At 34.6% G+C, this 16,683-nt stretch overlaps 1 protein-coding gene across 1 annotated transcript; it reads right to left on the bottom strand.

Moving 5' to 3' along the window:
• Positions 1-1,152: 1,152 nt before the first annotated feature.
• On the bottom strand, positions 1,153-3,507 carry LOC117638395 (zinc finger MYM-type protein 1-like). The gene has a single exon (XM_034373528.1). The coding sequence runs from the start codon at positions 3,505-3,507 to the stop codon at positions 1,153-1,155; it is 2,355 nt and encodes a 784-aa protein (XP_034229419.1).
• Between the last annotated feature and the right edge of the window lie 13,176 nt (positions 3,508-16,683).

Below are 16,683 nucleotides of genomic sequence, written 5' to 3'. Positions count from 1 at the left end.
TTTCACATGTAAAAACAAACTCATCACTCAAGAAAATAGTTGTGAATTGTATACAATCCTTAAAATTTAGAAAACTTTCAATCCTTGTCTCATAAATCTGAATACATGTATTAAAACTTTCACCAATAAGTACCAAGATAAAATCATCAATTTTAGTTTAAAACGTCTCCAAACTCACATACTCTCCACCTATGCATACCCCAAATCATAATTCGTCAATTTCAATAATATTGCGTCAATTCCAAGTATCATATATGTTACATCCTTGCAGAACTCGGGGGACCCATGGTCAGCCCGAGAACTCATATCCTCACAGAAGTCTGGGGACTCGTAGGCAACCCGAGAAGGCACGTCCTGGCAAAACTCGAGGAACACGTGGTCAGCCCGAGAACGCATATCCTCACAGAATCGAGTGATCAGCTCGAAACTCATATCCGTCAAATCCCCTCGCACCACATGGTTCATGGGTCCCCGAGACTCGTGGGTATTGTCATAAATGACTAGACTGTTCCGAAGGCAACTGGGGGGGTGGTACTCTGGTGGTGGGTTTTGAAAACCATTTTCTGAAACTTATCATAAAATTCCTCTTTTTCCACTAATCCACTTTCACAAATCTAGTTTCCAAATTCTTTCTCAACTTTCCAAAAATCAATTCTTAAATAGATAACCAAAAATCCCTTTTTAAAATGAGATCAATCCCAACATTCCTTAACTTGAACTTGACCATGCATAATCTTTCAAAATTGTTCTCAATCTACATTCAAATATGTACAATATACTATTGAGAAAACTAGCATTCATCGATTTCAAGCCACCGAGCATATATTTAAATATAGACATACAATCAGGCATTTAATATATTTAAATTGTTCTCAATCTACATTCAAATATGTACAATATACTATTGATAAAACTCAAAATGCATACATTAACACATGGCAAGGACCGTGCTTTGCGCACTCTTATGTTCTGCATTGTTTGTCACAATTCTTGGCTTTGATACAAATGCCTGACCATCAGGGACGGACCCAGGAATTTTATGTCGTAGGGTCATAGTGTAAAAGTTCAATTTTTTTTTAAAGATTAAAACAACATTGAAAATAAAAGTACAGTACATTCATTCATAATTCATGTAAAAAACAACATTACAAATTACAATTGGCCACGACGAGGTTTCATATTTTGAAAACGTAGCATTATAGCTTCATTTTCAATACAATCAAAAACATCCTTCTCAACATAAACAAGAAAGCTATCACTCAACCATTGATCTCCCATTTTTTTCCGAAGTGGACCTTTGATAATATTCATGACGGAGAATGCCCTCTCGACTGAAGCAGTAGCAACCGGTAAAACTAGAGCCAATGTAATAAGCAAATACACATAATTGAATGCTCGATGCATCCTTGTCTCCACCATTTTTTTTGCAAGATCACCAATCCCGTGCAAGTCAGAGAAATCACTACTTGAACTCACATAATGAATATAAAGCTCAAGTTGATCATCAAGTGCCAAAAGATCCCCATACGAAAAGTCTTGAGGATAAAATTGAGCAAGACGAAGTAACTTTTGTTTATCAAAAGCTACAAATGAATCATTTGGACTCAAACATGCCAAACAAATAAGCAACTCAGTATTTACCTCATTAAAACGATCATCTAACTCCGTAAGTTGCTCGTCAATGACATAAATAAAGAGCTCCACACGATAATGATGACGATTTGTCTTTATTGGAGCATTACGCCTTGACCTCCCTGGAAGTACGAAGGCCTCATCCATGGTAGGAACATCAATATGATGTTTGTCACAAAATGAAGACACCTCTTCAACCAATGCATCAAACCCATTATTCCTCATCCAATGTAGCTTTTCCTTGCATGATTTCACCAAAGCCATTGCATTCACAATTTCTTGATCTTTCTTTTGCAATGCTTGTGACACATCATTTGTGAGTCCCAATATAGCCTTCATTAAGAATAGGTGAAACACAAACTGAAAAGTAAGAATTTCCCTTTGAATCTTATTTGCTTCACCGGCACTATCATTGGGATTATCATCAATAATCATTTGAAGCACATGAATCACAGATGAAAACATAGAAATGATGCTAATAATGGTACCGTAGTGTGAGCTCCATCGTGTGTCACCGGCACGTTTGAGACTTGTTTCTTGATGCAAACCTCGCCCCGTTATAAGACAATCATTTTCAAAAGCTATCACAAGTTCTTCTTGAAGTTGTGCTCTAAGTGCATCACGCCGCTTACACGATGCTCCAACATGGTTAACCACACTATTAGTGGTTGTGAAGAAAGAGGCAATATCAATATTCTTCTTTGCTACGGCAACAAGTGCTAGTTGAAGTTGATGAGCAAAGCAATGAACATAGTATGCACAAGGTTGTTCTCTCAAAATCTTTGTTTTAAGGCCTTTCAACTCACCTCTCATATTGCTAGCTCCATCATAACCTTGTCCTCGTAACTTGGAAAAGCTCAAACCATTGGAAGAAAAGAATATGTCAATGGCATCCTTTAGTGAACTTGAAGTGGTGTCGGTAACATGTTGAACCCCCACAAACCTTTCAATTACATGCCCTTTGTCATCCACATAACGCAACACCATAGCCATTTGCTCTTTCACAAAAATATCACGTGCTTCATCCACCAATATAGAAAAGAATCTATCTTTTAAATCACTCATGATGACATCAAGTGTTTCCCCGGCACATGCATTGACAATATCTTTTTGAATCTTTGGAGCTACTAACTTGAGATTCCCCGGAGCATTTTCCAACACAACTTCTTTAACTTTCTCATCATTGTCTGCAAGGAATTGCAATAGCTCCAAGTAATTTCCCCTATTGCTTGAAGTGGCACTTTCATCATTTCCACGAAAAGAAAGACCTTGTCTCAATAGAAACTTAGTGCACTTGATTGATGCAATTAAGCATCTTCGATATGCCATACGAGCTTGTTCAGAGTGCTTGCTCACAGCCGTTTCAATATGTGTACTTTGATTCATCAAATTTGTAGCGGCTTCTCTAGCTTTATTATGAACACTACCAACCGGTCCAACATGCACCTTCATTCTTTCTCTCCCTTTCTTCCAATTCTTAAACCCTGCTCCAGTGAAGGATTCACTACCCACTTGTTCAAAATTGGATTTAAAGAGATAGCAATAAAGACAAAATGCAGCATCTTTAGATACACTATACTCCAACCAATCAAATTCATCAAACCATTGGGGAATGAAGCGTCGATTAATTCCTGAGATATTACTTTGTGGGAAAGAATGACCTCTAGGTTGACAAGGTCCTTTTTGTAGATATGCTCTTCGAACCTCATCTCTAATATTAGTATCATACTCAATCATACGAATTCCTAGTCCCGGGTCTGCCTGAAGATTAGCCAAAACCTCATCTAACTCACTTTGTCTTGAACTTGAAGTTCTTGAACTACCCACACTATCCGAACTACCCAATGATGACTTTCTCTTAAAAAATCTTTCCATAATTCTACATAAATTAATCAAAATAATAACTAAAATCAATTTAAGAGAACACCAAATTTATACCAATTAACCACAAAAAATTCATAAATGAAACATCCAATAAATCAAAACAATATAATACAATCATAAATTCAATTTCAATTCAAATAATTTAGGTTTAGAGTTAGAATTTACCTTGAATTGTGAGGTGGTGGAAGTGGAGGCAAGCTTTTGGAAACGGCGGAGCTGCTGGCAGCGGCGACAATGGAGGATTTGGGGCTTAAAGGCTTGGTGGGGAAGAGGGTTAAAGGTTTGTGGGGGGTGGAGATTGGGGATTTAGGTTTGAGGGTTTAGAAAATAGGTGTTTTGGAGATGAAAACTCGGGAGGAAGGTCTGTGCAGCAGATATACAATCTATTCTGTTTTTTTTTTTTTAAAGACCTGGACCAAAACGACATCGTTTTGGCCAGGTCTTTAAAAAAAAAATTCGTTACTGCTGGTCCAAAACGACAGCGTTTTGGCCAGCGAGTTTTTTAAAAAAATTTCGCTGCTGGTCCAAAACGACACCGTTTTGGCCAGCTTGTTTTTAAAAAAAAAATAGAAACTGGGCCAAAACGACGCCGTTTTGGCCAGCTTCTTTAAAACAAAAAAACAGATTTCCTGTTCAGCTTATTCTTCCTCAGTGTCTACAACTCCTCTCTTCAGCCATTCATGGAGTCACACCCCAATTCAAAGGGACCTTCTACCTTGCAGGAAGGCGGCGACAGACTTTGTCATCTTTGAACTCTTTCTTAGTTCCTGTGCTTGATACTGCAAGTGAGGACCAACCCCTAATTTATAGTCTTAGGAAGCAGTTTCTCTCGTAATTTTTTTAAATTTATTTTCTTTCTTTATGAACATCATGACCAAATTTGTAGAATCCGACCTTTTAATATTTCTATACACACCTCATTGATTGGATATCTACAAACGTGGATTAATTTCTGGAAATATTTCAACTTCTGTGATGGCAATTTCGTAAAGCAAAATGAAATGGTTCTTTCAGCAGGAAGAACCATAAAATCTACCGTGCGGCCAACTAATCAAAACCTTTTCTTTCATTCTTATCCACAGGCACATCCTTCTTCGACAAATTCCAAGTGTTTAAATATATGTTTTCCCTATCTTTAAAAATAAAAACTACAGTAAAAACAAAATGAAAAAGTTATCAAACGAAACCTTAGACATCACATATCAGTAAAATTGTTCAAGTCTCATCAAAACTATAATCTAATTATCTAGTTTTCTTCTTGTGATGAGATGGTTGACAATTTTAATGTCACGGTCAATCCTAATTTATAACCCGATGACCCATTTCATGTACGGTTTGACTGAGACGATATCTACAGAGTACAAGCAGCAAAAACAAAACCTATAGATAATACCCATCCCATGCATAACTTGATGACCTTGCACACTCAAATACCTACCGGCCCTTCCCAATTTAGCCCATTAGAAAAGGGCCTTGACTTACCAACCCGAGGTCTCAGTTTTGAACCTCCATATGGCATTAGTTGTGTATGTGTGAGAAACCCCCTCCCTTCTTGTAGGGTTTATCTTGCTAAGATTTATTTTTAGCTTCCCTTGACAACTTTGTATTTTCATTTTTATGTGTAAAAAATTCTGCTCAGTAGTCTTGGCTTGGTTTAAGTATTAACGCAAGAAGTCTTCTGCAATCAAGATGGAATCCCACTCTATGAAGGTTTCAGAATGTAAGTTATTACTTGCATTTCATTCATTCTGCATTTAGCATTTCGAATGTTTGAAAAATGTTTTTTTTTTTCTGTTATCTGATGTGTTTCATTCTGCTTTTTCTTTCAATATGATTAAACTGTTCCACGTGATTTTTCACATGGTTTTCATGTTTGTCCTCTTGTGATTACCATGATTGGCTGACAGCTGCATTGAATTTAGAGTAGAATTCTGTAGGATAAGTAGGGCACTGTTCATAGCTGCCGTCACGGCTTTTATCTCATTTAAGGAAATTTTTTGAAAGTCACTGCCTTTGCATTTTTTACTCTGAGCTTGGTCTGAAAGGTTTTTTAGATTTTCAAAAGGTTTCTCTTTCTAAAATCTGCTGGTCTTTTCCTTGTTGAGTATGCATCCATATCTAGAATCACATCTTCATCTAGTAGGTTTAGATAAGATTCTTGCATTAGTTTCTTGAAGGGACTGAGCTTCACTTTACAGAATCTACAGGGTGGGTTTCTGGGTGAACATGTCCGTGTGTTGATTTTGTGATTGTGACTAATCATCTGTTGTTATTATTCCTATTTCTGAATTAATGGATGCTCACACACATACCATCATAGTTGTTGCTAGAACAAATGATGCTTAAATTGATGGATCCTTTTAAGTGCTTAGGTTGTCACCTAGTTTTCTCCTAAGTCTGCAGGGGTTTTGATTATTGTTGTTGTATGTATGTAGTTTGTGAATTGTAATCTCAGGTTTGTGACTAGTAATACATTGTTCGGGAATACTCCAAAATCAATTGGCAATACAGGAAGTACCCCAACACCTTATAAATTTTTGCTAGGCTTTTTAACTTTCTAATATGAGACATTGTCACCTTTACATTCTCATGCGTGATTGTACACCCGCAGACATCTGAAGGAAGATTGACATCTAGCTCAAGGGTCTCGAGCCAAATTTTAGCTGAACATGTTGTACAAGTTTTTTTTTTTTTTTTTTTCTTTTGGCTTCGAAATTCGGTAGTTCGAGACGTGAACTTAAATTTTAGTTCCATTGCCGCATATATTCAACAGAGTCCAGTTTTGCTAAATTTCATCTTTTTGTGATTAATTTAACAATTATAATTAAATTAATAGTAAATTGAACTTAGACTCATAAAATTTATTTTAAATCACCTACAACCTTTCCTTTTATTTTTCTATTTAAAATACCTGATAGCTAGGATCCAACTAAGTAAGTTACCTAATACAACTTAAAATATGATTTATTGTATTTTTTGGATTCCAAGACCCCTATTTATAAGTTAATGTATTATGAGGGGTGTAACTAATGACACATGTTGAATTTGGAAATATCTCCAAATGGTTGTAATGGATGTAAGAATTAATTTAGAAACGTATTTAAAATTAAATATTAAATTCAACATTAATGTGTTAGTAATCTATAGGTAATTAAGGTTTTAGTTTATTTAATCAAAAAATTATGTTGTTTTCCTTTTATGAATTATACGACTAGTAATCTATTTTATTATGGTTTTATAAATAATAGTGTACATTCTAATTATGTTGAATAATAATTTGATAATCTATTTATTGTTTGTTTTTTGAATAACAACTTTTTTTAAAAATGAACCTATTGTTATAATTCCAAACTATCTATTGACTAAAGCATCTAAGCACCTATTCATTGTCCCAAAAACCCTAGCCCCCTTTCTCCCAAAAAACACTCTTAGAGCTTTTTACACTTTGAGGGGGGAGGAAGCCATTGTTCTTCCCCTCTCTCCCCTCTTCTCTTCCTCTTTTTACCTCTTCTCCCATTTTCAGAGACAAATGGTTTTCCCTATTTGTCTTAGTTTTGTTATGATTTTCATCAAATCATTATAGGCGGCTGCGACTCAGCGTCGGATCTTCACCTGCATTTCGGCGTCGGATCTCCACCACCATCTTTTTTGCAATTTCTTGATGTTTGGAATAAGTTGCAGAGATTCTTTGGGTTCTCTGTGTAGTTTTCACCTCTATTTTTGTGAGAGTTTTTCATCTCTCCTTTGTAAGAGCTTTTCATCTCTCATTTGTGAGAGCTTTTCATCTCTCATTTGTGAGAGTTTTATTTGTATTGTTATGGCTTGGTTTTTTCAAGCTTTACCTCTTTTTTATTATTCTAAGTTTGCAATCTTAGTTGGGATGCCTATGCCAGAGTTTCTTCGATCATGCCTGATCGTTAGAGGAGACACACCAGATTATCTTAATTTTGATATTAGACCGCTCCGTTATTGTAATGGCCCTTTTGTGGCTAGTTTGTATTAGGCCTTTGTGGCTAGTGGCTTTTTTGGCTGAATTATAAATGCAATTATAGAATTTCTCAACCAAAAAAAAATGAAAAATTGAACCTATTGTTTCTCTAAATAATGTGCCTATTTTTTTCTCTCTAAATAATGTACTTATTTTTTTTTTCTCTAATAATGTATACATAGTATAACAATTTACCTAGTATAATAGTGTACTTATTCGGCGCACAAAGACTAAAATGTAGTAGTGATTTAACTTCATGAGCAGTTATAACATTCCCATAAACCCTAGCAAAAAGCACTATGAAATTGAATTATGGAACCAGAAACTGCATTGCAGTTTCTGGTCAAAATCTGCTACAAACAACCAGAAACCAAAAGGCAAAAACATTACTGAATATCAAAACACGTTTAACTTCATGAGCAGTTATAACATTCCCATAAACCCTAGCAAAAAGCACTCTGGAATTGAATTATGGAACCAAAAACTGCATTGCAGTTTCTGGTCAAAATCTGCTACAAACAACCAGAAACCAAAAGGCAAAAACAGTACTGAATATCAAAACACGTTTAACTTCATGAGCAGTTATAATATTCCCATAAACCCTAAACTACATTGTAGAATGAAGAATGAACAGTAAGTAAAATTTCAGAAATCCTTAATCCCTATAAACGAAGCAAAACCTAAACGAAGAGTAGTTTTGAATCCAACGATTCATCCATTTTTCCAAAAACTGCATTGCATAAAGAACAACAACAAAAATGTGTAATCCCTAAAATCGAAGACAAATCTATGTTAGAGGGTCATTTTCTTACTGTTTTTTTCCCAAGAGAGTGAAAATCGCTTCGATAGTCGTCAGTGGTTGTCGTTGTTGGTGGTGGTCGTTGCTCGTCGTCGTTGCTAGTCGCCGTACGATCGTCTGAGATTTTGGAGAATACTGTGGAACTATTGAAGAGGTTTCTGTAGTTGAAGATGAAAGGTCGTGCGAAAGGGTTTTGGAACTGATTCAATTTGTAAGTTTTGAGTGGGTGAAAACTAAATATCTATATTTGAGTGGGTGAAAACTAAATATCTATATTTGACAATAAAGCACAATGGCATATGTAGTAATTTTAGTGCTCTTCAATGTTATTTTAGTAAAAGTAGGTGTTACTTTATTGTCTTTGGTCTTATATTAATTAAGTAAAATTGTATATCTATCTTTCAAATTAGTAAAGTATTTTATGTGTGAAAACTAAAGCTCCCTTATAATTATGGCAGTTAATGAAATACTTGGAATAAATTATAGAATAATGGATATATATCTAGAAAATAGAAATTGTAGGGACCTATATTAGACAATCCCTTAAATTAATGATGAAAGCATTAACTGGTTAAGATTCTAAGATATCTTCATGAAAGTCAGTCTAACACGTATTGGCAGTATGGATTCTATCTATCTATCTTGATTCTCTCAACCCTGTCTTGACATTGTTTAGACCTGATGCTCAAATCTCAATGCTCATAATTCATTAAATTTATATATGCAGGGCGACATTAGCTTCTTTCATTAGTCTGCAACTGCAATGCATGTGTTAAGATTTAAGCAAATTAATATTTCATTACATTCAGGAATAAATCGGTTTGTTGTCTTCATCAATCATATCTTGTTGCAGGGACAAAAGAGACGAAAAATATAAAAAGAACATTGACTAAGTGGTTACTTTCTATTTAAAATCACACCGCGCTTTGAATTAGTATTATTTGGTTAAATTATATATTAGATGGATGAATGGTCTCTGAGATGATCCTTAAAAAAAGACCTAATTAACAAATGAACGATTTTTATTATTGGATCGTATCAACGTTTAGGTACACATACACTACAGATTACAATACGAAATGGGCCTCACAATTTGAACAGTTTGGATCACCATTGACTCATATTGGAAACAAACATATATAGCTTATTGTAAACAACAAGGGGAGGGTACAAATTTAAAGCAGTACAAACATGAGTTACATGATTAAACAACACGTGTGGGTTCTCGCCGATCCAGCAGAACTGCGAGAGCCTTTATTTTTGAGCTTCCAAACAGAAAAGTACACGATCCACAAGCATAGAACGAGGCAGCAGCAAAACCTCTTTATTTCCTGCATGCATGCATGCCTAGCCAAAACATAAACTTGCTTGCTTGACCTAATTATTAATGTTTTTTACAAAAGTAGCAGAAGCATGCAAACCCTTTAAAGACCTTCACACCGAGAACGTTGCGATAAGTTGCATGGCAGGCACCGTGCTTTGCACGTTCCCATGTCTTGCATTGTTTGTCACAGTTCTTGGATTTGATACAAACCCCTGACCATGTCTTGCTACGCTTCGACTCCAGCGGGCATATTACTCCCTCTGCCGTTGGCACCACTGTTTATCGCACAAATTCAATAAAATATTCAATTTCGCATATATTAAAAATAAAATTTATAGGATGATAATTATAAAAACAATAAATAAAAAATATGATTACGAAGTTGGAAAATGCAATTTTTTTATGCCCTACATGAATAAATTCATGAATTCGCTACTGATACAGATTAGGGTTTAACTATGCTCACCCAAGGAAACAATGAGAAGGAAAGCAATTAGGATAGCAACTGTGGGACGGATTCCAGCAACAGACTTTGCCATCTTTGAACTGTTTAGTTGGTTCTTTTTCTTGATGATACAAGTGAGGACCAACCCCAATTTATAGGCAGAATATGTTGTCCCTTCTCTCTCTCTCTTGTTTGTTTGTTTGTTTGTTTGTTTTTGTTCTAAATGATAATCCGATCAGTAAATTAGGCGTTGTTCACAACTTGATCAATCTGTACATGACACGTAGAAGTATATATGAATAGAAGTGTTTATTAAAATGTTTACTTTCTTGTAAGTTCTGCATGTGCTTATGAAATATTAATAATTTTATGAACCTCATGGATCTGATCTCTACAGTCTAACTTGTAGGCACGTCTTTCGGCAAAATTCTGGGGACAGTGAATTATAGCTGCTTTAAGTTTAAGCAAAGTCAAACCTTAGACGGCATGAGCCCCTTGTAATAAAAAGTCCGTTTCCTCAATCGAGGGAAAGAAGCCCCAGCATCTAAGGTGAAGTCAAATCCCTTTCTAAACTGAACCTCCATTAATTAGGAAACTTAATTAAGGTTGATCTCAACACCATTACAGCATATATTAATTTATCTATGTTGGTGTAAGTGGCTCGATACAAGCCATGATGTGTAAGTCTCCCATTAGAGAATACAACAATAATATATAGTTCAAATATAGATACTCTACTTCTAATTGCACCAAGGCCTTTTGTGATAAAACCTCACAACTAGAGGTTTATTCGGCCTAATCCAACCTAAGAATTAGACTTAGGTGGTTAATGTATGGACAATATCAGTGCATGATTTGGACATGTAGTGGACTACCATCGAGCCGTTGGGAAAACAATCTCAACTCCTTTTTAATATGTTCTCTTGGCATACTCGACGCCTAGGAAATTTGCCTCTTATATGTTTTTTTTTTTTTTTTTTGAGAACTTTTCCTATTGAAAGAGGGCGATAGCATACTAAACTCACACACACTACACGGATGCTAGGACTCGAACTCAAGACCTTGGCTCTTATATGTTTTTTTATGAAACAACTTTCACCCAAACGTTTTGAATCCAGCACCTCGCCAATAGACTTTAGTAATTAAAGTTCCAATAGTTACGGATGTTTAGTGGTTATTAACCCCTTATTGGACGCGAATATCATCTCGACATTTATGTGCCTTATAATGGGCACACCAATGTGTGATACGTGTGCCCAATTTGAGTGTGATAGCCAACAAACATACGTAATTGTTTAGGCTCTCTTTTAATAGTAAATGTGGAAACTTGCTTTGCTTTAGTTTTACCAGGTCCGGTTATGCTGACGCTCAAAATGGAGTTCAACTTAGATAGATATAGGGCTCGTTTAGGATTGCTTTTTTAAGAAGCACTTCTGCTCATAAGTGCTTCTAATAAAAGTGTTTTTCTTATAAAGTTGTTGAAAGTTTCATAAAAAATCAAAGTGCTTCTTGAAAAAGCACTTGGGAGTGCTTCCTGAAGAAGCACATGGCTAGTGCTTCCTGAAGAAGCACATGGCTAGTGCTTCTCCAGAAAGAGCTTTCATGGTCCAGAAGCACTTCTAAACTTTTCTGCCAAACGCCATCAAAAGCGCTTTCAGTTGTCAATTAGTGCTTTTAGCCCTTCTAAAAGCACTCCCAAACAAGCCCGTAAAGTGGTGTATGTGCCTTCAAGAGGCAAGGCAAGAAACTGCCTTCGGCAGGTTAGGGGAGAGTGAAGGCCTTCGGTAGGTTATTGCTTTCGTAAGCCAATGACGTTCAACATAAGTAAAGTAAATAAGCGTGCAGAAGACAAGGTACGTATACGTGGTTCACCCGAATGATGGGCTACGTCCACGGAGAAGAATGTTCTCATTATAATAATGTTTGTTTACACTTGTACAAGGGGATTCAACCCAAATATAAAGGGAAGAAGGAAGAAGCCAAAGGCCTAAGGTACAAAGCCCAAGAGGGTCTAAGCTCCAAGGGTCAAGACTCTTTTCTTAGTGGAGGGTGGTCTTCTTTTCTAGGTGAAGGGGAGTCTTCACCTCTTGTAGTCTTCCATTGTGGGACTCTTGACATTGCCCCTAGTTGTGACTTTTGGCAAGGCTTCTTTGACTTAGGTGATGACCTCTCAAAGCATGGCACGTGGCTGATTTTGCTTAGCTAATTGCCTGGTTAGTCATGGTATCAACAACGTGCTTATCATAAAACAAGGCATAATGAATGTTGATCCTCTAAACAATCTTAATTAAAACCGCCATTTTAGAGATTTGTATCTTTATTTTAAAACCCCAAGTCTTTTTAATAAATGTTTCTGGTAATCGTTTACCCTAAAATTACTCATTTTATTGTAACTTAGACGAAGCTTATAGAGATGTGAACCTTCTTAACTGACACCTATGAGGCATTCTCATTTTCATCTTCATGGCATTGACAAGTCTCGAAACATATTTTAAAGCTTCTTTTCATTATAATATAATGATTGGAAGAATGAGATAAGATTGGTTGCATATATCCTTTTAATATATGGTTTACTAAAACAGAAGCACATGGCGTTGTAGTGCTGGCCTACAATTTCTACTCCTTTAAGATTAAAATATTTTGACGATTGACCAAGATTTTGAATATTAGATTATTATTATTTTTTCCTCAAAAGTTAGGAAGGAAGAGAGGTGTTTCTCATACACACTGCCAAAATACCATAGAAGTTTGAAGAATTTTAGAACTCAATTTTAAGAAAAATCAATTTTTTTTGAATTTCCCACTTAGAGGCGAAACCACAACCAAGGCTGTTTTGAAGAAAAACTAATAAAAAACCACAAGAAGTTGCTGCCTCTTAGTTTTTTCCTTTGCAAAATCTGCTGCCTTTGGTTTTGTTTTTTTTCTCAAAGTCTACTGTCTTTTTTTATTTATTTATCTACTGCCTTTTTGTCGTGAAAGTATCTGCTGCCTTTGGCAAAAGATTTTTTAAGAAGAAAAAAAACCTATATGCAGTGATGGATTCATAAATTTTCATTCCAGATACACATGTAAAAGGTTAAAAAAATTTCTATACAAAATAGACATGTTGAAATGAAACGATAATACTCTAATTCATACACTAGTAAAAAAAACCCCTTGCGCGACCAAATTTTGCGCGACGAAAAACTATTCGTCGCTCAAAGTCACTTTGCGCGACGAAACTTGAAACTTCGTCGCTCAAAGTCTTACGCGATGAAAAATAATTCGTCGCGCAAAGTCACTTCGCGCGACAAACTTTTGCGCGACGACAATATATCGTCGCTCAAAGTCTTACGCGACCAATTTTGCGCGACGAAAAATAATTCGTCGCTCAAAGTGACTTTGCGCGACGAAAAGTAAACTTCGTCGCGCAAAGTCCTTATAAAAATAAATAAAATAAAAAAAATATTTTTTAAAATCTTTGCATGACGTAATCCAAACATTTTGTCACCTAAACCAATTTATTTTTGTTTTTTATTTTGTATGCATAACACTTAAGAAATTAAACGGTATATATATTTATTAAGTAGCTTTAAATTTATTATTTTAGATCGGATCGGATTTTTATTAGAAAAATATATTCTTGTTGTTCGGATTGGGTTTTTGTTAGAAAATATATATTTCAAATTGACGATCGAATTATTTCATTGTATTCATATCGGGTCAAGGAGTGTAGCAGTAAAAAATCATCAAAATCGGAGTTAAAATAACCGTTAAATCTTGATTTTTCATTATAACCGTCGAAAAGTTTTGTCCCCTTACTTGATCTCTGAATGTTTATTTTTTCCGATTTTTGGCGTATATGATCTCAAAGTATAAACAAACAAGTTTGACGGTTGGATCGTTGAAACTAGTTTTTTTGAATACATATGCCATCAAAACAATATATTCACTAACAATTAAGAGTTTATTTATACTTTCGTTAAATATAACATAAGATTTTGTGGTATCCACTAGTGTAAATATTTTAAATTGAAGATCAAATTCAGTCATTGTATTCATATAGGGTCAAGGAGTGTAGCTGTAAAAAAATCATCAAAATCGGAGTTAAAATAACCATTAAATCATGATTTTTCATTTACAACCATCGAAAAGTTTTGTCCCGTTACTTGATCAATGAATGTTTATTTTTTCCGATTTTTGGCGTATATGATCTCGAAGTATAAACAAACAAGTTTGACGGTTGGATCGTTGAAACTAGTTTCATAGAATGTGTATGCCATCAAAACAATATATTCACTAACAATTAAGAGTTTATTTATATTTTCGTTAAATATAACATAAGATTTTGTGGTATCCACTAGTGTAAATATTTTAAATTGAAGATCAAATTCAGTCATTGTATTCATATAGGGTCAAGGAGTGTAGCTGTAAAAAAATCATCAAAATCGGAGTTAAAATAACCGTTAAATCATGATTTTTCATTTATAACCGTCGAAAAGTTTTGTCCCGTTACTTGATCTATGAATGTTTATTTTTTTCGATTTTTGGCGTATATGATCTCGAAGTATAAAAAAACAAGTTTGACGGTTGGATCATTGAAACTAGTTTCGTAGAATGCATATGCCATCAAAACAATATATTCACTAACAATTAAGAGTTTATTTATACTTTTGTTAAATATAACATAAGATTTTGTGGTATCCACTAGTGCAAATGTTTTAAATTGAAGATCAAATTCAGTCATTATATTCATATAGGGTCAAGGAGTGTAGCTGTAAAAAAATCATCAAAATCGGAGTTAAAATAACCGTTAAATTGTGATTTTTCATTTATAACTATCGAAAAGTTTTGTCCCGTTACTAGATCTCTGAATGTTTGTTTTTTGCGATTTTTGGGGTATACGATCTTGAAGTATATACAAACAAGTCTTATGGTTGGATAGTTGAATAGTGTGTGTGTGTGTGTGTGTGTGTATATATATATATATATTTATTAAGTAGCTTTAAATTTATTTATTTTGTACGTATAACACTTAAGAAATTGAATAGTATATACATTTATTAAGTAGCTTTCACCTTAATTATATTTTAAATCATAAAATAAAATATTTTTTTTTTTATTATTCATAACAATTATTTTTATAAATATTGTGCTACGAACCAATTTTTCGTCTCTCAAAAGTTTGCGCGACCAACAGTTCGTCGTGCAAAACTCAAAAAATTTGGGCGAGTACCAAAAATGGGACGCGGGTTTTTAAAATTAAAAAAAAAAAACTTTAGACTTTGCGCGACCAATATTTTTTGTCGCGCAAAAATTTGGGCGGGTACCAAAAATGGGACACGGGAATTTTTTTATATAATTGTTTTAGACTTTGCGCGACCAATATGTATTTTTCCTCGGGCAAAAATTTAAAGATTTTGGCGGGTACCAAAAATGGGATGCGGGAATTTTTTTTTTAAAAAATAATTTTTTTAGACTTTGCGCGACCAATATTACTATATTCGTCGCGCAAAACTTTGCGAGACCAATATGTTTCGTCGCGCAAAACTTTGCGCGACCAATATATATTTTTCATCGCGCAAAAATTTGGGCGGGTACCAAAAATGGGACGCTGGAATTTTTTTATATAATTGTTTTAGACTTTGCGCGACCAATATGTATTTTTCGTCGCACAAAAATTTAAAAATTTTGGCGAGTACCAAAAATGGGATGCGGGAAATTTTTTTTTCAAAAATAATTTTTTTAGACTTTGCGCGACCAATATTCCTATATTCGTCGCGCAAAACTTTGTGAGACCAATATGTTTCGTCGCGCAAAACTTTGCGCGACCAACAGTATTTTCGTCGCGCAAAGTGATACGATTTTAAAAACCGAAATAACTCCTCCACCATTTTCTCAATTTCTTTCTCTACTCTTACCTCTCCTCTCTCTTTTCCTCTCCCCAAATCCCACCCTTTCTCTCACACTCACTCCTCTCACTTAATCTCTCATCTCTCTCTTCACTATCTCTCACTCACTCTCTCATCTATCTTTTCACTATCTCTCACTCTCTCATCTCTCTATCACTATCTTATCTAATTCTCTCACACTCACTTCTCCCTCTCATTCTCACTCACTCTCAATCTTGCCAAAAGGAATATTCTCTCCAAATTTTAAATTGTTTTCATTAATATGTGTTTTTGGAGTTAGTTTTGAGTTTGTGTGGGGTTTGGGGTTGAGTAAAGGGGAGAGATTGGAGTTTGGGTTGGATTTGTGGTATAACAATTTTAGGGGAGATTATGCATTCTTTTTTTTTGTTGTTGTTGTTATTTGACCATATTTGTTTTTTTTGTAGGTAATCATCGAGACTTTGATGGCTAAAGTTGAGGATTAGGAAGCTATCAAAACATATCATCCGCCACTACCACCACAATATGCTTGTATTAGGATTTTATTATTGTACTTTGTTAATTTATGTGTACATTTTGAATATTATATATATATATTTATTGGATAATTTGATCACTATTTTTCATATGTAATTTTATTTTGAATATGTCAATTTAAATTAAAGTAATTAAGAAAAATCTTACAATTAAATTAAATTTAAAAAGTAAAAATTTGAAAAAATTAATATAATTAAATTAATA

Source organism: Prunus dulcis, chromosome 8 (genome assembly GCF_902201215.1).
Source record: "Prunus dulcis chromosome 8, ALMONDv2, whole genome shotgun sequence".
In the NCBI taxonomy this organism is placed as follows: domain Eukaryota; kingdom Viridiplantae; phylum Streptophyta; class Magnoliopsida; order Rosales; family Rosaceae; genus Prunus; species Prunus dulcis.
The sequence above is the reverse complement of the archived record's forward strand: the minus strand, read 5'-3'. Positions and strand labels throughout refer to the sequence as shown.

Coding starts and splice junctions, on each gene's coding strand:
- LOC117638395 (XM_034373528.1), bottom strand. CDS start 3,507: ATGGAAAGATTTTTTAAGAGAAAGTCATCATTGGGTAGTTCGGATAGT.